The 25,620-nt window shown below is 49.9% G+C and overlaps 1 protein-coding gene across 3 annotated transcripts in view; it reads left to right on the top strand.

The window, feature by feature from the left end:
• Positions 1-25,620, top strand: part of ctnna2 (catenin (cadherin-associated protein), alpha 2) — a 1,599,328-nt gene that overhangs the window by 1,444,099 nt on the left and 129,609 nt on the right. For 2 of the 3 annotated variants that reach the window (XM_038793233.1, XM_038793234.1), the window contains exon 16: positions 4,867-4,975. In XM_038793233.1, coding sequence (XP_038649161.1) covers positions 4,867-4,975 — 109 coding nt within the window. The remainder of the gene's footprint in view (positions 1-4,866; positions 4,976-25,620) is intronic. The other variant, XM_038793235.1, reaches the window with a different exon arrangement.

Here is a 25,620-nt window from a genome sequence, read left to right as displayed (position 1 = left end):
TAACACCCCCACCCCCCCCAACGCCACTACCCCCCTTCCCCCCTCCAATGCCACTACCCCCCCACCCCTCTCCACCCCCTCCCCACCCCTCTCCAACGCCGCGACCCCCCCTCCCCACCCCCTCCAATGCTGCGACCCCCCCCTCCCCACCCCTCTCCAACGCCGTTCCCCCCCCCCCCCACCCCTCTCCACCCCCTCCCCACCCCTCTCCACTCCTCTTCGCGCCGCTACCCCCCTCCCCACCCCTCCCAACCCCTCTCCAATGCCGCTACCCCCCCCCTCCCCACCCCTCTCCACCCCCTCCCCACCCCTCTCCACCCCTCTTTAATGCCGCAACCCCCCCCTCCCCACCCCCTCCAACGCCGCGACCCCCCCTCCCCACCCCTCTCCAACGCCGCGACCCCCCCCCTCCCCACCCCCCTCCAACGCCGCGACCCCCCCTCCCCACCCCTCTCCAACGCCGCGACCCCCCCTCCCCATCCCTCTCCAACGCCGCTACCCCCCCCGACCCCTCTCCACCCCCTCCCCACCCCTCTCCAACGCCGCGACCCCCCCTCCCCACCCCTCTCCAACGCCGCGATCCCCCCTCCCCACCCCTCTCCAACGCCGCTACCCCCACTCCCCACCCCTCTCCACCCCCTCCCCACCCCTCTCCACCCCTCTCCAACGCCGCTACCCCCCCTCCCCACCCCTCTCCAATGCCACTACCCCCCTCCCCACCCCACCCAACCCCTCTCCAACGCCGTTACCCCCTCTCCCCACCCCTCCCCACCGCTCTCCACCCCTCTCCAACGCCGCTACCCACCCCCCGCGCACTCGATGTAGGTTACTGAACGGCGTCAACCATCATCAATGACCCGTGGCCACGTCGGTGGGACTTCGGCCCATCCGGGCCGGAGAATTATTCACCCTAAAAATAACATGACATCCCACCGGCGCCAGCTGTTCTCCTTGGCGGCCGGCGGGATTTGAACAACGCCGTTTTATGGCGGGTCGGATAATTCCTTACATGGTGGGAGCGGGAATAACGCTGCCGCCGGCCGATTCTCGGACCCTGCGTGGGGTCGGAGAATTTCGCCCCTGGGTTCTGTTCCAACCTGGGGATAGGTGTCTGTATGGAGTTTGCACATTCTCCCCGTGTCCCCGTGGGTTTCCTCCAGGTGCTACGGTTTCCTCCCACAGTCCAAAGATGTGCAGGTTCGGTGGATTGGTCATGCTAAATTGCCCTTAGTGTCCAAAAGGTTAGGTTGGGTTACTGGGTTACAGGGATAGGTTGGAAGCTTGGGCTTAAGTAGGGTGCTCTTTCCAAGAGCCGGTGCAGACTCGAATGGCTGAATTGACAACTGCCCCCCCCCCCCCCCCCCCCCCCCCCCATGACCAAATGCATTCTGCAAGTTTGTGCTCGATTCCCAGGGAATGTGCATGACTCCAACGTCCTGAGCTACTCGCAGATCCTTTTCAGGATCCACAGATCCTGAAATCCACTGATCAGGATCCACAGAGGCTATGGCTTAATGCTCCTTGGGGACAAGCAGTAGTCACTGAGGAGGTGGCTGATGACATCTGTGAGGAGGCCACAGAGTGCAGCAGAGACAAGATACAATAAGGCTTATGCATCAAATCACACTTTAGTTGAGCAAACCACAGGGACGTTGAAGGTGAGGTTCAAGTGTGTCTCGGCACTGATGGAGAGTGTGGGTGAGCGCTGTAACAGGTTTTCTCTTTCGGGATCTGTGAATTCATGCTCTGTGCTGTTGTTGGGACTGGAGTCAAGGAATAACTCGTGGACTCCCTCGGCTGCTTCACAAATGTGCCTGTGAAAGAAAGGACAGGTAATTAGTGCAGGAGGCATCACTTATGTGATGGAAGTTGCAGTGCTGGATCCTCATTTCATTCAGCACTACTGACCTCACCAATCAGCACAGGAATGATCCACATCCTCACCTGCCAGCTGAGTGGCACCCTCCTCAAAGTCCATGGGAGCCTTGCATTATGACATCCCTCCACTCATTTATTGTGTGCCAGGTTGTCCTGAATGAAGGCAGATGGAGAGAGTGTAAGGAGGATGCATGCCAGGGCAGGTGATAACGATAACTTCATGTGTGGATGTAGGACCAAGGAGGTGATGAGGGCGTGATCTGCAGGAGAGATGAGTGGTGGTGTCCTTTGAGCTGGTATTGAGTGAGATGCCTGTGGATGGGTCTGTGAGGTGTGGGTGATAGGAAGAGTGATTTCCCTGGCAGAATGGAGAAGATAACTCATCTTCTTTCGGCACTGGTTGGCTGTCTTCTCCTGCAGGACATTGGCACTGACCACTGCTGCCACTGCCTCCCATGCTGGGTTTGTCACCATGGTTACAGGTCCTCACCCGCAGCGTGGGTACAGTACATTGCAGCAGGCCTCCACTGCGTCCTGCAGGTGCGAGGTGTGGAAGCTATGACTTTCCAGCAAATTCCAAAATGTGCTAGCTGTGGGCAGGACTTTAAATGTGGCGCCCAGATCATCGGAGCACTAAGGTGACGGTGGGGAGGAAAATCAGGCCGCCCCCTTAGCGATACAGCGTGGAACCCGTGCTTGCAAATTTGTTTCACAAATTGCCGCACTATATGGCAGAAAAATAACCGCCACTGAGTCAACGAGATTTCCATGTCCAAAATCAGACTTTGCCAATTTCTGACAATTCCACTCTCCGTTTGGAAATAGTTCTTCGAGTCAATAAAAGCTTAGTTAACCTAGATATGATTATGAAGACTTCTTCAGACTTCCCAAACCATAAAGAGCCCCCTACAACAGGAAGCGGTTCTGAGAAAGTTCACTTGGCTGATTCCTGAGACAAAGGGGTTGTCTTGCGAGGAAAGGTTGAGTAGGTTGAGCCGAGACTCATTGGATTTGAGAAGAATGAGAAGGTGATCTGATTGAAACCTAATAGATTCTGAAGGGGCTTGACAGGGTAGATTCTGAGAGAATGTTTCCCCGATTGGAGAAATCTAGAGCTAGGAAACACGGTTTCAAAGTAAAAGCCCCACTAATCATGCCCGAAACTGGACATAGAAATATCTCAGGTGAATCATGGCCAATAGATATGAGTCCTAATTCTGCTGTCAAAGACCCAAGTACTTTGATTTCCTCCAACGTATTGCAAGCATATTAGAATATGTTTGACGTTATTTAGAGGTCGAAATTCTGTAAAGTTGAACAGGCTCCGTCAATACCTTGGCCAGAATTTACATCGCTTGAGTACGCACATGCCCCACCCGGCAGTGGGGGAAATCACACGAGAAGATGACAGGCGCACATCTCAACTTCATTGCGTACTCGCACGATATTGCACTCAGTGGTTGCACGCAGCATTTGAAAGCGCAGCTGCCCACGATTAAGCGGGCTTTTAAGCCCATGTAAGGTGGTAAAGTCACCGTTGTTCCAGATGACCATAGGCTGCTTTCCCCTTTGGTGGTGGTTTCACCTGAGGATCACTACACCTCAGGCAAGGGGAAAGGCTGAGAAGGCAGGGCCTTCATGAATAACGTCATTAACCTAATTAAGCCTATGAAGGGGCCAGTGAAAGCAGTTTTACGTGGCCTGTCCACTTTTACGATTGTCAGCCTTCACATTTATGCTACAACCTCGATCCAGGATGAAATGTCCGGGGTGAAATATAGTTCAATAAAATGTCTGGGGACTGGTGATTTTTAAGTTCTGCTGTCAGCTGCTTGAATGTGCGACATTGGCACTGTTTGTTGCATTTTTTTCATCTCATTTAATTTGTAGCGGTCTGGAGCTCCCTGAGGCAGCTCTGCAGCAGGTATGCAGCTTCAGGGAGCTAGTTAGAAGCACTCGCCTTCACCCTCACTTTCCCTCTGCACCCGCACCCTTACCTCCCGCGCCCCCTGCCAGCAGTGGGCAATGTGTTTCATGCTGGATTCCTGTTAATTGGCCATTGAAATTGTGTTCGCGAGCTGATCACGGCCAGAAGAACCTTTCGCGCACTGTTTCTGGGCCTACCGTTCGTGCGCGCCGAACGAGTTCAAAACTCAGTCCCTTGAGAAGGCAGAGGGTAAGTGAACATTTCGAGTAGAAACTCTTCATCACAATTAAACAAGGAAGTCTACCTGAGACCGCTGTGTAATTATTCCACACTTTGCACCTTTAGATGTGCCCTTTCCTTTGTAATAGTTGTTTGCAGCTCTCGACTCAACAACAACTTGTATTTTTATAGCTCTTGTAATATAACAATGTGGCCCAAGGCACTTCACTGAAGCATTCTCACACAAAATTTGATACCAAACCCTATAAATAGAAATGAGGGAAGAAGGTGACTGAAAGTGAAGTCAAAGACGTAGATTTTAAGGATCATCTGAAAGGTGGAGGCATGTGTGCCAGTGGTGATCAAAAATTGGCATTGCCCAAGAGAAGAGAAGGAACAAAGATATCTTGGGGCTTGTGGGACTGGAGGAGAAAAAGGGAGGGTGGGGCCAAAGAGGGGTTTTGAAAACAAAGATGAAAATTTTGAAATCTTGATTGTTCAGTCTTTTAACCCTCACTTTCTCAAATTTGATACTTCTGGTGAAATACAAACTGGTCTTTTTTTCCTTTTAAGATGCTGCTGTGTTTTTCCAGCTGCGTCTATTCCTATTGTCACCTCTGCTTCATTATTATGCGGATTCTCTTCCTCCTTAAACATGCAGAGAGAGGGCTTGTTAGCTCAATGTTCCCAAAAGCAGTGTATAAAGACCTTGTAAAATCTCTTTCCACTCTCCCAATAGTAATGAAAATCTAAGTTGTACTTAAAAAGAAATCTTTTTGCTGCCAATTTAGTTTTAAACTGGAAGATTCATTTATTTCTTTGTTTTGTTTTCCAATATCTTGTAGGGGCAAGGGTCCGCTAAAAAATACATCCGATGTAATCAACGCAGCCAAGAAGATTGCGGAAGCAGGGTCCAGGATGGATAAACTGGCTCGAGCTGTGGCTGACCAGGTATTTATTGCAATTGTTTGTAAAATGCCTAGAATTCTCCAGTCATCGGGAATCTCTGCTCCCGCCTGCGGGTTTGCCAGCGGCATGGGCTGGGTTCAACGGGAACGGGAGGTGGGAGTGGTGAATCCCGCCAACAGCGAACGACGGGCTGCTGAGAAATGCGCGGCTGGAGGAACGGAGAATCCCGCCCAGTGTGTTTGGGATAGCTTGATCTTGTTTTCAGACAATGCTCGGCACAACATCGAGGGCCGAAGGGCCTGTTCTGTGCTGTACTGTTCTATGTTCTATAATGAGTGGCCATATGCGACAGTGGCCTGGAGGGATCTCACAGAAGGGTTGTCTTACTCTTCTTCTTCACAGTTAACACTTCTGCACATCTGCACAAGCAGGAGACCTTGGTTATCTGATTGGGGGCAGTGCGAACTGAACCTACCCGTCAGGAAATGGACAGGGTCAGGGCGTGACACTCATTATACACTTGGCACAGTCTTACTCTCTGAAGTCAACGTCGGGGTTTGGAATATGTGAATTGGGTAGAGTGCCCGAACTCCATGAGTTTAGTTTAAAATCACCTCCTAATTTCCCGAGGCCGGAGATCCACCCACTCTACAGGTTTTACCAATGTAGTATTAGAATTAAAATATTTCTGATGTGTAGGACAGAGTCGCAGGGAAGGGATAACGGCCAGACTTTTATGTGTCTGGGCTGGAAAGGCACCAGACCCAGAGTGTGTAAAATCACATGAGAAGACGTCATCACACACACACGTGATTTGGATACATGCCCGCCAACAACTAAAGGGCCAATTAAAAACATTAAAAGTCTAAGCTGAAGGCATTTTGCGCTGTCATGCTATGTTTTGCTTGTCGCGTGGGCAAAATAGTTGGGCACCCATTACGTTTTTTTGCAGTTCCTCATCTCAGGGCTGGATAAAAGGCCATTGGAGGAGCAACAGTTATTCTGCGATAGAGTTCGTAGCTGTCTGAGTTTAGAGTTTTGCTTGAGTTTCCTAGTTATTATTTAGCATTAGCGTCATGATGTTCAGGATTTCAAGACTTCCCAGGAAGGTTTTTGTGAGGATTAGAGTACAGTGTTCCATCTTTTGCAAGGCACTGGTCCTCTGCATCTGCTCCAGTGGGGATTGTGGACTCTGCTGGTGGGACTTGCTCTGAAGAGGAAGAGAGGGGCAGTAGAGAGAAGGCATGGTAAGTGCATGCAGCGTCCCAGTCAGAGGCCTGTAACAGGAAAGGCATAGGCTCAGTTGGTGCAGAGCGAAGGAGGCCAACTCGCTCCCTCCCCAACATCTTGAGTATACAGGTAGTGCACCGACTCCCTGCAAATATCTGAGATTTAGTGCCATAGGAGGCTTCACCGCTCCAGGGAGACAGTGACATCCCTTTGCGAAATGATATCACCTGAATTTGCCTCCAGCTGCGCAGGCGATCACCCCATGACAATGGTCCTCAACTTCCTCACCTCAGGTTCATTTCAGGGCTCAGTGGAGGATTTGTCCAGTGTCTCACAATCAGTCACACACCATTGTGTCAAGCTATTGACCGATGCCATCTTCAGTTACGCCCATCATTTTCATTACCAGACACTTGACGGTAGCCAGGTGGAGAGAGCACAATGGTTTGTGGTGGTAGCTGGGATTCCTCCTCCAGGATGCTGTGGACTGCATGCATGCGGCCATCAGGATGCCGGCACAAGAGCCGGGAGCTTTCACAACAGGAAGGGGTACCACTCGCTGAATGTCCAGATTGTCTCTGACTAAACAGATTGTGTGGCTCAGAGGCAAGTGCCCATTATCCAGGGATCTCACACGATTCATACATCTTGCGACACTCCCAGTTTCCAAGGCTGTTCATGGCTCCTGCAAATTTGGATGGATGGCTCTTGAGTGATAAGGGCTATCCCTCAAACAGGTCCAAGAGCTGAAGTATCATGGAATCATAGAATCCATACAGTGCAGAAGGAGGTCATTCAGCCCATCGAGTCTGCACCGGTCCTTGGAAAGTGAACCCCACTTAAACCCATGCCTCTACCCTATCCCCGTAATCCAGTAACCCCACTAATGTTTTCAACACTAGGGGGCAATTTTATCATGGCCAATCCACCTAACCTGTATATCTTTGGGCTGTGGGACGAAACCGGAGCAACCAGAGGAAACCCATGCAGACGAGGGGAGAAAGTGCAAACTCCACACAGACAATCACGCGAGGCTGGAAGTGAACCCGGGTCCCTGGAGCTGCGAGGCGGCAGTGCTAACCACTGTGCCACCTTGCAGCCCTAAATAGATACAACAGGAGTCATGTATTGACAAAGAGTGGTGATGGTGAGGACCATTAGGCTGCTCAGGATATGCTTCCAGTGCCTTGACTGATCCGGAGGATCATTGCTGTATCTTCGGAGAATATCTCCCTCATAGTTTGTGCACGTTGCCCCCTTGACATTTTAGTTCTGACTAGAGGGGGTCCAGTGGAGGCTGAGGAGAGTGATGCAGGACCGCAGGCCAGGGAGGATGACTCCTGTGATGGATCTGAGGATCTGTATAGGATGTGTTCTTCAAGGTGAATAACATGAACATTCAGGGGGCAGGGACATTAAGAATGGATTGATCCAGCAATTCTTCAGCTCGGCATCCAAGACATGGAGGCCGACTCAATCCAATGGCAATGTCTCACTCATAATAAAACTTTCCCTCAGAGCCCAGCCCAGAAATCCTGCACAACACAAAGCCCTCAGCTTACACATGTGTGCAACAACTGGCCAATGTACAAAGCTGCAGCCAACTCAGCCCTTTGAATTGAGCAACATGATTGTGCAGCTTCATATAAGAACAATATACAAATGTGCCAAATCTAACAGCAAGTTCAAAGTAATGAACACAAATAATGTCACATGTGACAGGCCCTGTTATGCTTGAGGTTCCGTAATCTTACGTTTGTCTCGTGCACTCCCCCCACTCTCACTCCCAGGATTAGAGGCAGCATGCTGAATTTACTGTCATGGTCGCCATAGAACATACATAGAACATAGAACAGTACAGCACAGTACAGGCCCTTCAGCCCACAATGTTGTGCTGACAATTTATCCTAATCTAAGATCAACCTAACCGACACCCCTTCAATTTACTGCTGTCCATGTGCCTGTCCAAGAGTTGCTTGAATGTCCCTAATAACTGACTCCACCACCTCTGCTGGCAGTGCATTCCACACACCCACCACTCTCTGTGTAAAGAACTTCCTCTGACATCTCCCCTAGACCTTCCTCCAATCACCTTAAAATGATGTCCCCATGTGACAGCCATCTCCGCCCTGAGGAAAAGTCTCTGGCTATCCACCCTATCCATGTCTCTCATCACCTTGTACACCTCTATCAAGTCACATCTCTTCCTTCTTCGCTCCAGTGAAAAAAGCACTAGCTCCCTCAACTTTTCTTCATAAGACATGCCCTCCAGTCCAGGCAGCATCCTGGTAAATCACTGGATAAAAGCAAATTACTGCGGATGCTGGAATCAGAAACAAAAGAGAAAATGCTGGAAAATCTCAGCAGGTCTGGCAGCATCTGTAGGGAGAGAAAAGAGCTAACGTTTCGAGTCCGATGACTCTTTGTCAAAGCTGAGGACACCATCTCAGACTAAAGGGGCGATCCTTTAAAACAGAAATGAGGAGGAATTTCTTCAGCCAGAGGGTGGTGAATCTGTGGAACTCTTTGCTGCTGAAGGCTGTGGAGACCCAGTCACTGAGTGTCTTTTAGACAGAGACAGATCGGTTCTTGATTAATAAGGGGATCAGGGATTATGGGGAGACGGCAGGAGAATGGGGACGAGAAAATATCAGCCATGATTGAATGGCAGAGTGGACTCGATGGGCTGAGTGGCCTAATTTGGCTTCTATGTCTTATGGTCTTGTGGATTCCCTAAATAAGGAGACCCCGCAACACACATCCCCAGAAAAATGACCCCTGTCAGTAAGCCCCCCCAGAAGAGCGACCTCTGTCTGTAAGCTTGAGAGCTGTCCAGACAGAGCCAGTGAAAAATATCACTGCTTTAAAACTCACCTGGGAAATGCACCTGCCAGCTCAGACACAGGAAGCAGCACCTGTCAATTCCTGGAAAGATAAAACCAGTCAGCTGGTTTTAAACCCCATCAGATCTTTGATTTGCAAGTCATTCATCCATTTCTTTCTGATATTGATTTTACTAGACTGTGATTGACAGCTTCCACACACCCAGCTGTCGGCATTGTTCCATTCATTTTCCTTCATGGTTGAGTAACTCTGAAGTGCTCTCACCGCAATGTTTATAAACATTGAAATCCTGAATCGCATCAAACAGAGTTAAGTGTGATCAATTTCTAGCTGACCACTTCAAAATCACTGAATGGTTAAGGGGGGTGATTGGAAAGCACAAGAGTGCAAGCAAGCATACTGCCAGAGCAGGCAGACTGGAATATATAGATCAGGAGAAAGAGCAGATATATAGAAATGCCAAAAATAAAAGCATACGAGCGAAGTCAAAATGTTGAGACATCCAAAGGGTTAAAGTATGAGCATTCACTGATAATGAGTAGTGATATGCAACCATCCCTGAACAATGATCAGAAACTAAGGCACCAGCTATGAGGCCAATATCAAATCAGATCTCCCCCAACTGAAACTAACCATAATTAACTGTAACTGCGCCAGTCAACTACACCTCAACAGCAAACCCGGGCCTTATGACAAAATCTCTCAGTTTCTGAAGCCTTATCCCTTATACTTTTCATAGGATGTGGGTGTCACTGGCTGGGCCCAGCATTTGTTGCCCATCCCTAATTGCCCTTGAACTGAGTGGCTTGCTCGGCCATTTCAAAAGAAAGTTATGAGTCACATTGCTGTGAACTGGAGTCGCTTACAGGCCGGAATGGGTAAGGACGGCAGATTTCCTCCCTTGAAGGCCATCAGTGAACCAGATAGGTTTTTACAACAATCGCCAATAGTTTTCTTGGCCACAGTCACCGTGGCTGAGACTAGCTTTATATTCCAGATTCATTCATTGAATTTGTAAATTCCACCAGAGTATTAGCTTGGGCCTCTGGATCACTGGCTCAGTCTCATTACCACTACGACAACATCTCCCCCATATCCCATGGATTAATTGCTTGTGTAACAGTCAATTCTTCAAAGCTATGCAAACTGAAGTGAACGGAGTAATTTTTCATGATAATGAAGTACTTACAGCCCCGATTCTATCTTGAATATTCACTCAGAGTAAAATGGCTGGTATTAGTCCAATTTAAGGAAAACGATTAAATAAATGAAGTCAATTGCACACCTGCCTTACAGAAAAAGGCCTGTTTCCATAGATACAGCAGGTGCAAAAATGTTTGTGTGTTTTGCGTTCAATTCTAAAATTATTTTTGCGAGGGCAATGCTGTAATCTTTGCTTTAGTATATGTAAGATAAGATGGATGAACCTGTTACAACAGAGTATGATTTATCGTTTGGTATCACTGAATTTGTACAGCCTGAATGCCATTATATTTTTGTTTTGGCTCATGGAATAATATCAATAATTTGTTCTGATTTTATTCTGGCTCCTTGCCTAAACTGTTCTCTGTAAACCCTCAATTCGTACAATCTCTGTTGCTCACATATTGAAATGGATGAATAACTACTTCTCAATGAATCCATCACCCATCAACACCCTCCGCTTCCCCAGCCACCCCGTAACAGCAGCTCGTCTCTGAAATCACAGTAATCCAGTTTCTTTCATGTGTAATACCCATGTATTTCACACCTCTAACCATGAGACTTCACTGCTTAACTTTAGTCGCTCTACCCTGGGTTCTCCTTCACCCATGAATATTCTTGCCCTCTCTGTCTCCTTTGATAGGAAATAAATGTTTCATGGGAATGAGGGTGTCACTGACAAGCCAGCATTTGTCGCGCGGCCCGGTGGCACAGTGGTTAGCACTGCTGCCTCACAGCTCCAGGGTCCCAGGTTCAATTTCGGCCTTGGGTTACTGTCTGTGTGGAGTCTGCACTTTCTCCACGGGTCTGCGTGGTTTCCTCCCACAGTCTAAAGATGCGCAGGTTAGGTGGATTGGCCAAGCTAAAATGCCGCATAGTCTCCAAAAAAAAGGGTCAGGTGGGGTTACTGGGTTATGGGGATAGGGTGGAGGTGTGGGCTTCAGTAGGGTGCTCTTTCAAAGGGCCAGTGCAGAGTCGATGGGCCAAATGGCCTCCTTCTGCACTGTAAAGTCTATGATTCCATGATGATTCTAATTGTCTTCAACTGAATGGCTTCTTTGGATATTTCAGGGACAAACACATTGCCATGGGTCTGGAGTCAGATGTAGGCCGAACCATGTCAATTGGCAGATTTCCCTCCCCTAAGGGCATTAGTGAACCAGATGAGTTTTTAGAACAATTAATGATTGTTGGCCTGGTCACCATCATTGAAATTAGCTTTATTGTCCAGATTTATTTATTAAATTTAAATTCCAGCATTTTCCCACAACTATATAGGATATTAAGGGCTAAATTCTCAGTTTGGGAGACTAATTGTGAACTTCGGGTAATTGCGTGGGGTTCGCATTCCTGTTGGGGGCTCTATTTGTGGGGCAATTCAGGACATGCTAATGGGCCAGCACTCTACCCATGTGAATCAAGAGCAACTCTCATTCTCGCCGTCGTTGGATTCACTGGGGCCGCAATTGGTGCTGGAAAGCTTGACAAGCACTCCACTCCGTACACACTCTCATTCCAGCCAAGAAGATGGCACAGAGGGGAACGGCCCCGAGGTTCACTGAGACTGAGCTTGATCGAATGTTGGATGCAGTGGAGGAAAGGCGGGACACCCGCTTCCCCAGGGTAGGCAGGAGGCTCCAGCCCGCAATCGTCAACCAGGCCTGGGTGATGGTGGCCGAGGCGGTCAGTGCTGTGAGCCTCACCAGGCGGACTGGCACACAGTGACAGAAGATGAATGACCTCCTTAAGGCAGCTCAACTGAATCACCACCACTGTTACCCTGACATCATTCCTGTCCCTCACTCCTTACATCACAACCCCGACTCCCATGGAGGCCAATCTAGACCCACCTGCCTGCATCTCCCTCACACCCTACCTGGCAACAAACCTGTATTGTCCTCTTTGGCATTCTAAGGTGGCATTCTTCCTCCTCCTCCAACATGCCCCCTCTCTCTGCTGCACGATGTTGTGCAGGACGCAGCAGGCCAACACATTGTTAGGGAATCATAGAATTCATAGAATTACAGTGCAGAAGGAGGCCATTCGGCCCACCGAGTCTGCAACGGCCTTTGGAAAGAGCACCCTTCCCAAGCTCACACCTCCACCCTATCCCCATAGCCTCGTAACCCCACCCAACCTTTGTGTACACTAAGGGCAATTTAGCATGGCCAATTCACCTAACCTGCACATCTTTGGACTGTGGGAGGAAACTGGAGCACCTGAAGGAAACCCACGCAGGCATGGGGAGAACGTGCAAACCACTGTTCTACTCTGCTACTATGATGAACCTCCTAGGGCTGTATTGGAGCGCCCCACTGGTATCCGAAGCGCATCTTGAGGATGCTGATGCACCACTCAATGACACTCCTGGTCGTTGCATGGGTGTTATCATAACGGTTCTCCGCCTAGGCCTGGGGCCTCCAGACAGGCGTCATTGGCCAAAACCCCAGCGGGTGACCCTTGTTCCCCAAGAGCAAACCACCAACCTGTCACCCGAGGGAGCGCCTTGAAGGTGCCGCGAACCGACTCGGATGCCAGGATGAATGCGTTATGCACCCTGCGTATCCCCATGATGTGCAGCTGTAATCTCACACACACCAACTGCACATTCAGGGAGTGGAATCCCTTCCAATTGATGAAGGGCACCCACTGATGAGTGGGTGCTTGTAGGGGGATATATGTGTCAGTGATCACCCCCTGAACCTGGGTATGCCAGCAATAGCGGAAAATCCTGCTGCTTGGGCATTCTGGTGTGTCTGGTCCACACTGACGTTCACAGCGCAGATGCACCTGTGTACGAATGTCTGCGAGATCCGAGGCTGGCCTCCGCTCGGCCCCTGGAAAGATCCAGTGGCATAAAGCTTCAGGGTGACCCGTCACCTTGAAGGCCACTGGGAACTGGTATTCCCTTCCATACCCCCACAGTGCCAGGTGTGCCACCATTTTGCACAGGAGGTGCATGGTCTCCCTGGTTAGCCAACGTCTTTGGCAGTCCGGTGGCCTGATGGGCGCCTCCTTTGCACCTTCTTCTCAGCCATGTTGGGCGACCAGCAATCGAGCCTCACCAATTGACCCCTGCTCTTCTGGGACAGGCTTGTGCAGGGTCCTACCCGGGCAGGTGCCTGTTTGTGCGATGGAGCGAGTCTCAGTATGCTACCAACTGCCTCAGTACTTAGAGGCTTGTGTGTGGACAGGTCCTACAGATGGTCCTGTGCTCGGAGCATAACTGCAGTGTGATGTGGGTCCTGGGTGTGGCACACTGGTTGTGACAACCTGTCTAGGGTTAGGATCGATGTTAGCAGAGGCGCGGTGGGCAGGCAGGGTTGGAGGGCAAAATTCTCAGTTTGGGAGACTAATTGTTGATGCCGGTAATTGCGAGCGGTTCGCGTTCCTGTTGGGGGCGCAGGGCAGGTGGTCCTGCGGAGTGGGCTAGCTGATAGCGTAACTGTTGAAACCTTGCCCTAGGCAATGTGCCAGGGAGGGTGCCAAAGGCCACGGGACACCTGTACTTTGTTTCAGGTGAACGCTGCTATTTCCCTACTTCGCCTGCAGTGGGGGATTGCTTCTGGTGAGTGCACTGAGAAGTGGCAGCACCTGATGTGCCAATGATTCAGTTTGGTCATGCCTATCCCATTGATGGGTCAGCTGGGGTCTGAGGGTTTCCAGAAAGGTGGCTTGGGTGGGCTCCCAATTGACCAGAGGCTCCGTCAACATTTATAGGACACAGTGAGTAGTCAATAGAGTGAGCAGCCAGGGGCCTGTAAATTGTACCAAGTGAGTGCATTTAAAACAAACACTGCAGCAATGGCGGTCTGAGCCAGGCTACCCCGATTCCGAGGCAGACACCCAGAATCCACAAAGCTGTCACCAAATCACTCCCTGCTAACCACCCCCTCCCCCCCCCCCCCCCCTACCCCCACCCCCGGCCCTGGAAGCCACCCCCAGCTACAATTTGTAACAATATTTCAAACTTTGTTGACCTTCTCGCTCCCCCTCAGCAGCCATGACGCCTAATCTCCGTTTGTAAATACCTGTAATAAATCGCATCCGTGTGATTTCCACCTGAGAGGAGTGGAGCATCGCGGAGGCCTGAGCATAGTTGGGGGAGGCGGTGCCGCAGTGGTATTGGCACTCGACTGTTAACCCAGAGACCCAGAGTAATGATCTGGAGACCCAAGTTCAAAACCCCGCCACGGCAGATGGTGAAATGAAAATGAAATGAAAATCACTTATTGTCACAAGTAGGCTTCAAATGAAGTTACTGAGAAAAGCCCCTAGTCGCCATATTCAGGCGCCTGTTCAAGGAGGCTGGTACAGGAATTGAACCGTCCTGTTGGCTTGCCTTTAAGCGACCTCTTTAGCCCTATGCTAAACCAGCCCTTAGAAATTTGAAATCCATAAAAATCTGGAATTAAAGAAGTCTATTGATGACCATGAAACCATTGTTGATTGTCGTAAAAACCCATCTGCTTCATTGTGGAAGGAAATCTGCCATCCTTACCTGGTCTGGCCTACATGTGACTCCAGTCCCACAGGAATGTGGTTGACTCTTAACTCCCCCTCCAAGGGCAATTCAAGGTGGGCAATAAATGCTGGCATAGCCTGCGACGCCCACGTCCCACGAACAAATAAACAAAAGTTCGTCAAATGGGCTATATACGTTTAAATGCATGCGAATGCAGGTTTTGTATGCCCTCCTCTGACACAGAGCACAAACCTGGTATTGCCACCAGGGAGGGATCGGAGCATGGTGCCGGGTTCATGGGGCAGAGAATTTAGCCCATAGAGCATTGTCTTCTATTTGGAACACATTCTCGGCTCCAGATTTCCCCTGCTCCTCAACACCTGTGGTACAGTGTTCACTGCTACTTTGAGCTTCCCTTGGCTATTCCATCCAATCGGGAATGTCACTCGATTCACTCTTCCTCCCTCTTGAATTTCCTGCACTGAAATGAAGAATTGACAGCTGCTCTGACCAAATTCTTTTCTTAAAACTGAACATCTTCCTCCTGCATTTTCTCACTACAATCTTTGCAATTACGAATGGAGTCACTCAGAGAATTATAGAATTTACAGTGCAGAAGGAGTCCATTCGGCCCATCGAGTCTGCACCGGCTCTTTGAAAGAGCACCCTACCCAAGCCAATACCTCCACCCGATCCCCACAACCCAGTAACCCCACCCAACACGAAGGGAAATTTTGGACACTAAGGGCAATTTAGCATGGCCAATCCACCTAACCTGCACATCTTTGGTCTCTGGGAGGAAACCGGAGCACCCGGAGGAAACCCACCCACTCACGGGGAGAATGTGCAGACTCCGCACAGACAGTGGCCCAAGCCGGGAATCGAGCCTGGGACCCTGGAGCTGTGAAGCAATTCTGCTCACCGCTATGCTACCGTGCTGCCCCAATGGCATCATGGCATTATACGGCGCAGAAGAAGAGTATTTGGTTCATTGTGCATGTGTCAAAAACCCAGTTCTTGCTGGTTAGGCTTAGGGTCCCTTTTGAACTTTGCGGCCTTCTCAAGCTTTGATAAAAGAAACTGGGAGCAGTACTGTTGAAGAAAAGGTGCTGTGATGAGCATGAAGAGGCCATGCAATAATTAATCTTCACCAGGTTGAATAGGATTAATATTTGCAACTGGGAGATGGATTAAAATTCTCAATCAAAACTCAAAAAGGGAAAAATTACAGGCGAAAGTATTTGAGCTTTGGGGTGCAATCTGCATGCTTTAATATTTATATTTCCTGCTGTTCCGCTCACCAGATTCCAACTGGCACGGAGTTTATGTTCTCAGTTGCCTCTGATAGCAATTGATGTTAAAATTCAGAGGAGTGTCCAGAAAATGGAATAATCTCCCAGTGAAATAATATTTTAATCATCAAGCGGCTAATATAGCTGATTGAATCAGAGTTGTAAGTGAACAGCATTCCTTAATGGATCTTCACTGAACAGCAGGCTGTGTAGATCTGCAGTCACCCACTAGCTCAATGTCTTAAAACGGTTCAGTTTCAAGGTATTATTGTAAGCTGCAGCCCCTTTACTCTCAAGGTAACACCGTTGTTCCACTGTTCCAATGCAGTCACTGAAAACGAGCAGAAATTCTGCCCACTTTGCTCCCATTCTGTTTTTGAATGTGATGTGACCATCAATTCACATGAGAGGATCAGTAGAAGTGAACAGTGGTTATAATACATTGGATCTGTGCCTGCCTGCGACTGCTCTGTAAAAGTGCCGCCTACAGGCTGCCGGTTTATATACCAACCCTGAGGGGGCGGAGCCACAGGCGGAGCCCACAGGGGCATCAACATAGTACAGTACAATACAGTGGTGAACTGCAGTAGCAATACGTTCACCACATTCACTCCCTGTTAAATATTGAAGTCCAGCGGGGGTGAAGTGGGCTCACATGTCGAGTCTGTCTGGAGCCTTAATCATTCTCTGTGATCGCCTCAGCTTTGGCTTCGCTGCGGGCATGGGTGTTGGACTCATTGACTCCGGGAGCCTGTCGGCTGGAGCTTCATCATGGTGTGTCGGTGATGGGGGTGGGGTGTGGGCCGTGTAGGGACGGGGGCGGTGTTCAGGAACCTCAGGGGGACAGCTGGTAGCCTGCCGCAAGGGATTTGGTGCTGATATGCGGTGTGGGGGGGGGGGGGGGGGGGGGGGCGTTGGTGATGGTCGCTGGGGAACTGGCGGGTGCCAGATCCCAGAGGGAGACTGTATCCTGTCGTCCGTCGCGGTGCGTCACGTAGGCATACTGAGGGTTGGCATGTAGGAGCTGGACCCTCTCGACCAGGGGGTCGGACTTATGGCTCCTCACGTGCTTACGGAGGAGGACAAGCCCCGGTGTTGTCAGCCAGGACGGAAGCGAGACCCCCGTAGATGGACCTCCTGGGGAAGACAAATAGGCGGTCGTGAGGGGTCTCATTCGTGGCTGTGCAGAGGAGCGTCCGAATGGAGTGGAACGCATCGGGGAGGACCTCTTGCCAGCGGGAAACCGGGAGACTTCTAGACCGTAGAGCCAGAAGGACGGCCTTCCATACCGTCGCGTTCTCCCTCTCCACCTGTCCGTTTCCCCGGGGGTTGTAGCTGGTAGACCTGCTCGAGGCAATGCCCTTACCGAGCAGGTACTGACGCAGCTCATCGCTCATAAAAGAGGAGCCCCGGTCACTGTGGACGTAAGTGGGGAAACCAAACAGGGTGAAGATGCTGTGCAGGGCCTTAATGACAGTGGCCGAGGTCATGTCGGGACATGGGACGGCAAAGGGGAAAGGGGAGTACTCGTCAACGACATTGAGAAAGTACACGTTGCGGTCAGTGGAGGGAAGGGGCCCTTTGAAATCGACGCTGAGGTGCTCAAAGGGGCGGGAGACCTTCAAAAGGTGGGCCTTGTCTGATCTGTAGAAGTGCGGCTTGTACTTCTCGCAAACTTGGCAATCCCTGGTCATGGTCCTGACCTCCTCGGTGGAGTAGGGCAGGTTGCGGGCCTTGATGAAGTGGAGAAGCCGGGTGACCCCCGGGTGACAGAGGTCATTGTGGATGGCCCAAAGTCGGTCATCTTGCGCACTGGTGCATGTGCCGTGGGACAGGGCATCTGGGGGCTCATTGAGCTTACCAGGATGATACACGATATCATAATTTAGGTGGAGAGTTCGATTCTCCACCTCAAGATCTTATCATTCTTGATCTTGCCCCACTGTGTGTTGTTGAACATAAAGGCTACCGACCATTGGTCAGTTACGAGGGTGAACCTCCTACCGGCCAGGTGGTGCCTCCAATGTCGCACAGCTTCCACAATGGCTTGAGCTTCCTTTTCGACAGAGGAGTGTCGAATCTCGGAGGCGTTGAGGGTACGGGAAACAAAGGCCACAGGCCTGCCTGCCTGGTTAAGAGTAGCGGCCAGGGCGACGTCTGACGCATCGCTCTCCACCTGGAAGGGGATGGACTAGTCCACCGCATGCATCGCGGCCTTGTTAATGTCCGCCTTGATGCAGCTGAAGGCCTGGTGGGCCTCAGTCATCAGGGGAAAAATGGTGGCTTTGATAAGTGTGTGGGCTTTGTCCGCATAGTTGTCCGCACTGGGCATAATATGAGAAGAACTCCATGCATCTTTTCAGGGCCTTGGGGCAGTGGGGAAGGGGGAGTTGCAGGAGTGGACGCATGCGGTCGGGGTCAGGCCCGAGGTCTCCGCTTTCCACGACATAGCCGAGGATGGCCAGTCGGGTTGTGCGGAAAACACCTTTCGCCTTGTTGTAGGTGAGATTAAGGGATTGGGCGGTTTGGAGGAACTTCTGAAGGTTAGCGTCATGGTCCTGCTGATCATGGCCGCAGATGGTGACATTATCCAAGTACGGGAACGTGGCTCGCAGCCCGTGCTGGTCAAACATTCGCTCCTTCGTTCTTTGGAAGACCGAGATCACATTGGTTATGCCGAAGGGGACCCTGAGGAAGTGGAAGAGGCGGCTGTCTGCCTCAAAGGCAGTGTAGTGGCGGTCTTCCGGGCAGATCGGAAGCTGGTGGTATGCGGATTTCAGATCTACCGTGGATAAAACCTGGTAGTGCGCAATCTGATTAACCATTTCCACTATGTGGGGAAGGGGGTACGCAGCAAGTTGCATGTACCGATTTATGGTCTGGCTGTAGTCTACAACCATCCGGTTCTTTTCCCCGGTCCTGATGACCACCACTTGGGCTCTCCAGGGGCTGTTACTGGCCTCGAGGATCCCCTCCCTCAACAGCCGCTGGACCTCTGACTTGATAAAAGTCCTGTCCTAGGCACTGTACCGCCTGCTTCTGGTGGCGATGGGTTTACAGTCAAGGGTGAGGTTCGCGAAGAGCGAGGGATGGGCGACCTTAAGGGTCGTGAAGCTACAAACAGTACGAGGGGGTAGGGGTCCGCCTAACTTCAGGGTCAGGCTTCTGAGGTTGCACTGGAAATCCAGTCCTAACAAGAGAGGAGCGCAGAGATGAGGAAGGACATAGAGTTTAAAATTGGCGTACTCTGCGCCCTGTATCGCGAGATTCACGACACAGTACCCCCGGATCTGCACTTAATGTGATCCGGAAGCAAGAGAGACTGTTTGGGATGCGGGGGAAATCTGGAGGGAGCAGCGCCTTACCGTGTCCGGATGGATGAAACTCTCCATGCTCCCGGAGTCGAACAGACAGGGCGTTTCATGCCCATTGACCCGGACGGTCATCATGCAGTTCCTGAGGTGCTTAGGCCGTGACTGGTCGAGAGTGACCGCGCCGAGCTGCGGGTGGCCGGTGTGGTCGGTGGTAGCGAGGTGGTCCCAAGATGGCGGCCAAGATGAGTCGCACGTATCGGGCAGAGTTAAAGATGGCGGCCCCCATGGATAGCATGAGGCGGATGACGTGTCAGAAGGGGGCGGTACCGGCAGGCACGCAGCCACGCTAAGGGGCCTGCGGACCTGTGAGTCTGTGAGTCGGGCCTGCTATTTTGGAACTTTGGGTCAGGCCAAGCAGATTTTGGCAAAATGTCCTTTCTTGTCGCAGTCGCTGCGTTCCGAGCTGGGCAACGCTGCCTGGGGTGCTGGTTCTGACCGCAGAAATAGCAAGTCGGTCACCCAGGTTGGGCGGCCAGTCGCGCGGCACAGGCCTGGGACACCCTCGGGTTGGGTGATGGCCGCGTCTCAGGCACCCACGAGGAAATCGCGTGGTCGGAGGGGAAAGCATTTAGGCTCTGGAAAGCTACCTCTAACGAGGTGGATAGTTTTACCGTCTCTTCTAGGTTGAGGGCGCCCTTTCTGAACAGGCGCTGTCTGACATAGCTGGACCGGACTCCAGCCACATAGGTGTCCCAGATGGCGAGTTCCATGTGCTGCGAGGCCGTGACGTCCTTGTAGTTACAGTTATGAGCGAGTACCCTCAGGTCGCGGAGATATTCCTCCAGCGATTCCCCGGGGTGTTGACGACGTGTGGTGAGGAGATGCCGCGCGAACACTTTGTTCACCGGCCTCACGTAATGTCTTTTCAGGATCGTGACCGCGTCTGCGTACGTGGTCGCATCCTCGATTAGTAAAAAGATTCTGTGGCTCACCCGGGCGTTGAGGAGATTCAGCTTGTGTGCCTCGGTGATGGCGGGTGAGGAGGAGGAGGCGAGGTAGGCCTCAATGCAGCGGAGCCAATGTGAGAAGATTCCTTTGGCCTCAGCTGCCTGTGTGTCGAGTTCCAGTCGATCAGGTTTGAGGGCGGCTTCCATTGCGATATCTTATCTTATTAAATTGATGCGACGATCAATTCGTATGAGACGATTAGTAGAAGTGAACAGTGGTTTTAATAAGCTAGATCTGTGCCTGCCTGCGACTGCTCTGTACTGAGTGCCGCCTACAGGCTGCAGGTTCATATACCTCCCCCGAGGGGGTGGAACCACAGGCGGAGCCCACAGGGGCATCAACATAGTACAGTACAACACAGTGGTGAATCGCAGTAGCAATACGTTCACCACAGAGTGGCTGAAACAAATGGAGCTGTCTGTTCAAACTGGGAGGAATTACAGAATTGTTACGGCGTAGAAAGAGGCTATCTGGCCCATTGTGTCTGCACCGGCTCTCTGAATCTAACCTAGATCTACCGCTTTCACTCTGCAACACTGCACATTCGTCCTTTTCAGATAACCATCTAATTTCCCTTTAAATGCTTCGATTGCTCCGGCCTCCATCTCATCCTCAGGCAGTGCATTCCAGACTCTAATCACTTGATGCATGAAAAACTTTTTCCTCAGGTCTCTTTTGCTAATTGCTTTAAATCTGTGCCTTCTCATACTCGATTCTTAGTTTCTCCCTATTTACTCTGTCCAGATCCTTCAACCATTTTCAATACCTTTCAAATTCCTCTCAGTGCTGAATTTTCCAACCTGGCTTCACAACTAAGGTTCTCATCCCTGGAGCCGTTCCCATGAATCTTTTATGCATCCTCTCTGATGCCTTCATATCCTTCCTCAATTGTGCAACCCAGAACTAGATGCAATATTCTAGCTGAGATCAAAATAGTGGTTAATGCAAGATCAGCATAACCTCCTTGCTCTGGTACTCTATTTCCCTATCACTAAAGCACAGGATACTGGATACCTTATAAACCTCTCTCTCAACCTGCTTGTCTACTTAAATTACTTACATAGATACATAGAAGATAGGAGCAGGAGGAGGCCTTTTGGCCCTTCGAGCCTGCTCCGCCATTTATTACGATCATGGCTGATCATCCAACTCAATAGCCTAATCCTGCTTTCTCCCCATAGCCTTTGATCCCATTCTCCCCAAGTGCTATATCTAACTGCTTCTTGAATATATTCAATATTTTAGCATCAACTATTTCCTGTGGTAATAGATTCCACAGGCTCACCACTCTTTGGGTGAAGAAATATCTCCTCGTCTGTCTGAAAGGGTTTATCCTGAATCCTCAGACTGTGCCCCCTGCTTCTGGATACACCCATCATTGGGAACATCTTCCCTACATCTACCCTGTCTATTCTGTTAGAATTTTATAAGTCTCTATGAGATCCCCCCTCGTTCTTCTGAACTCCAGCAAGAACAGTCCTAACCGAGTCAATCTCTCATCGTATGACAGTCCTGCCATCCCTGGGATCAGTCTGGTAAACCTCCGCTGCACTCCCTCGAGAGCAAGAACATCCTTTCTCAGAAAAGGAGACCAAAACTGCACACAATATTCTAGATGTGGCCTCACCAAGGCCCTGTATAATTGCAGCAACACATCTCTGCTCCTTTACTCGTCATCTCATGCAATGAAGGCTAACATGCCATTAGCCAGCTTTACCACCTGCTTACCTTCAGTGAGTGGTGCACAAGGACACCCAGGTCCCACTGCACACTCCCCTCTCCCAATTTACAACCATTCAGGTAGTAATCTGCCTTCCTGTTTTTGCTTCCAAAGTGAATAACCTCACACTTATCCAAATTATACTGCATCTGCCATTGATTTGCCCACTCGCCTAACCTGTCCAGATCATACTGTAGGATCTCTGCATACTTGTCACAGTTCATCCAACTTGGTATCAGCTGCAAACTTTGAGATGTAACATTTTATTTCCTCATCCAAATCATTAAAATATAATGTGAATAGCTGGGGTCCCAGTACCAATCCCAGTAGCACCCCAGTAGTTATTGACTGCCAATTTGAAAATATATAATAAGGTGCCTGCTATGGTTGACGGGTTCTCACCACATCAAAAGAAGTTAAGTGCTTTCTGCTGAGAAAAAGTGGAAGTGAAAGCACTTATCTCCTAGATGCTTCTAAACACTGTGGTTAGCTTCACAGCAGGGTGCTTGAGATGCCTGAAGGGAAATTAAAATAAATAATCCAGACAGTTGGCTGGCTGGAAACTACCACTACCAACTAGCACACTAAAAACAATTTATCTTTGAAAGTGAATAGAGATCTCTGAGATGGGGGTCTCTGAGATGGCAGCCTCTGATATGAGGGGTCTTTGATATGGGGGTCTTTGATATGGGGGTGTCTGAGATGGGGGTCTCCGATATGGTGGGTCTCTAATGGGGGGGTCTCTGAAATGGGGGACTTTGATATGGGAGTCTCTGATGTGGAGGTCTCTGATGGGAGAGCCTGATGGGGTGTTCTCTGCTGGGGGTCTGATGGAGAGTCGTGGGCCGGGGATGGCGGGGTGGGGAAAATAGGGTCACATTCAAGCATGAGTGCTGTGGGAGGGGGTGACCCGTAATTCCCATGGTGGTGGGGGGGGGGGGGGGGGGGGAGGGGAGGAAGCCTCTACTTTTCAGTGGATGGGGCAGAATTTGGCATATGGGGGGGGGGGGGGGCAGCCGCCGGACCTCAGTATCAGTCCGTCGCTCAAAATGGCGGTCCGATACTGGGATTCCAACAGAATTCCAAAAGCTCCCTGCTCTGCGTGCATACATTTGCATGGCAAGGGAGAGGTAATCATTCCTGGGTGTTCCTCCTAGAGCCAGGGCGGACAAGGAGCAATTCTACTCCAGCGGGAGAGCTTTGGGCGCGATTCTCCGCTCCCCCCGCCGGGTGGGAGAATCGCGGGAGGGCCGGGTGAATCATAAGAACATAAGAACATAAGAACTAGGAGCAGGAGTAGGCCATCTGGCCCCTCGAGCCTGCTCCGCCATTCAATTTAGATCATGGCTGATCTTTTGTGGACTCAGCTCCACTTTCCGGCCCGAACACCATAACCCTTAATCCCTTTATTCTTCAAAAAACTATCTATCTTTACCTTAAAAACATGTAATGAAGGAGCCTCAACTGCTTCACTGGGCAAGGAATTCCATAGATTCACAACCCTTTGGGTGAAGAAGTTCCTCCTAAACTCAGTCCTAAATCTACTTCCCCTTATTTTGAAGCTATGCCCCCTAGTTCTGCTTTCACCCGCCAGTGGAAACAACCTGCCCGCATCTATCCTATCTATTCCCTTCATAATTTTAAATGTTTCTATAAGATCCCCCCTCATCCTTCTAAATTCCAACGAGTACAGTCCCAGTCTACTCAACCTCTCCTCATAATCCAACCCCTTCTGCTCTGGGATTAACCTAGTGAATCTCCTCTGCACACCCTCCAGCGCCAGTACGTCCTTTCTCAAGGAAGGAGACCAAACCTGAACACAATACTCCAGGTGTGGCCTCACTAACACCTTATACAATTGCAACATAACCTCCCTAGTCTTAAACTCCATCCCTCTAGCAATGAAGGACAAAATTCCATTTGCCTTCTTAATCACCTGTTGCACCTGTAAACCAACCTTCTGTGACTCATGCACTAGCACACCCAAGTCTCTCTGCACAGCAGCATGCTTTAATATTTTATCGTTTAAATAATAATCCCGTTTGCTGTTATTCCTACCAAAATGGATAACCTCACATTTGTCAACATTGTATTCCATTTGCCAGACCCTGGCCCATTCACTTAACCTATCCAAATCCCTCTGCAGACTTCCAGTATCCTCTGCACTTTTCGCTTTACCACTCATCTCAGTGTCATCTGCAAACTTGGACACATTGCCCTTGGTCCCCAACTCCAAATCATCAATGTAAATTGTGAACAATTGTGGGCCCAACACGGATCCCTGAGGGACACCACTAGCTACTGATTGCCAACCAGAGAAACACCCATTAATCCCCACTCTTTGCTTTCTATTAATTAACCAATCCTCTATCCATGCTACTACTTTACCCTTAATGCCATGCATCTTTATCTTATGCAGCAACCTTTTGTGTGGCACCTTGTCAAAGGCTTTCTGGAAATCCAGATATACCACATCCATTGGCTCCCCGTTATCTACTGCACTGGTAATGTCCTTAAAAAATTCCACTAAATTAGTTAGGCATGACCTGCCCTTTATGAACCCATGCTGCGTCTGCCCAATGGGACAATTTCTATCCAGATGCCTCGCTATTTCTTCCTTGATGATAGATTCCAGCATCTTCCCTACTACCGAAGTTAAGCTCACTGGCCTATCATTTCCTGCTTTCTGCCTACCTCCTTTTTTAAACAGTGGTGTCACGTTTGCTAATTTCCAATCCACCGGGACCACCCCAGAGTCTAGTGAATTTCGGTAAATTATCACTAGTACATCTGCAATTTCCCTAGCCATCTCTTTTAGCACTCTGGGATGCATTCCATCAGGGCCAGGAGACTTGTCTACCTTTAGCCCCATTAGGTTGCCCATCACTACCTCCTCAGTGATAACAATCCTCTCAAGGTCCTCACCTGTCATAGCCTCATTTCTATCAGTCGCTGGCATGTTATTTGTGTCTTCCACTGTGAAGACCGACCCAAAAAACCTGTTCAGTTCCTCAGCCATTTCCTCATTTCCCATTATTAAAACTCCCTTCTCATTCTCTAAAGGACCAATATTTACCTTAGCCACTCTTTTTTGTCTTATATATTTGTAAAAACTTTTACTGTCTGTTTTTATATTCTGAGCAAGTTTACTCTCATACTCTATCTTACTCTTCTTTATAGCTTTTTTAGTAGCTTTCTGTTGCCCCCTAAAAATTTCCCAGTCCTCTAATCTCCCAGCAATCTTTGCCACTTTATATGCTTTTTCCTTCAATTTGATACTCTCCCTTATTTCCTTAGATATCCACGGTCGATTTTCCCTCTTTCTACCGTCCTTCCTTTTTGTTGGTATAAACCTTTGCTGAGCACAGTGAAAAATCACTTGGAAGGTTCTCCACCGTTCCTCAACTGTTCCACCATAAAGTCTTAGCTCCCAGTCTACCTTAGCTAGTTCTTCTCTCATCCCCTTGTAATCTCCTTTGTTTAAACACAAAACACTAGTATTTGATTTTACTTTCTCACCCTCCATCTGTATTTTAAATTCCACCATATTGTGATCGCTCCTTCCGAGAGGATCCTAACTATGAGATCATGAATCAATCCTGTCTCATTAC

The sequence above is a fragment of the Scyliorhinus canicula genome, chromosome 3 (genome assembly GCF_902713615.1).
Source record: "Scyliorhinus canicula chromosome 3, sScyCan1.1, whole genome shotgun sequence".
Classification (NCBI taxonomy): Eukaryota; Metazoa; Chordata; class Chondrichthyes; order Carcharhiniformes; family Scyliorhinidae; genus Scyliorhinus; species Scyliorhinus canicula.
Note: the sequence above shows the minus strand (reverse complement) of the source record. Positions and strands in the feature narration are given on the sequence as shown.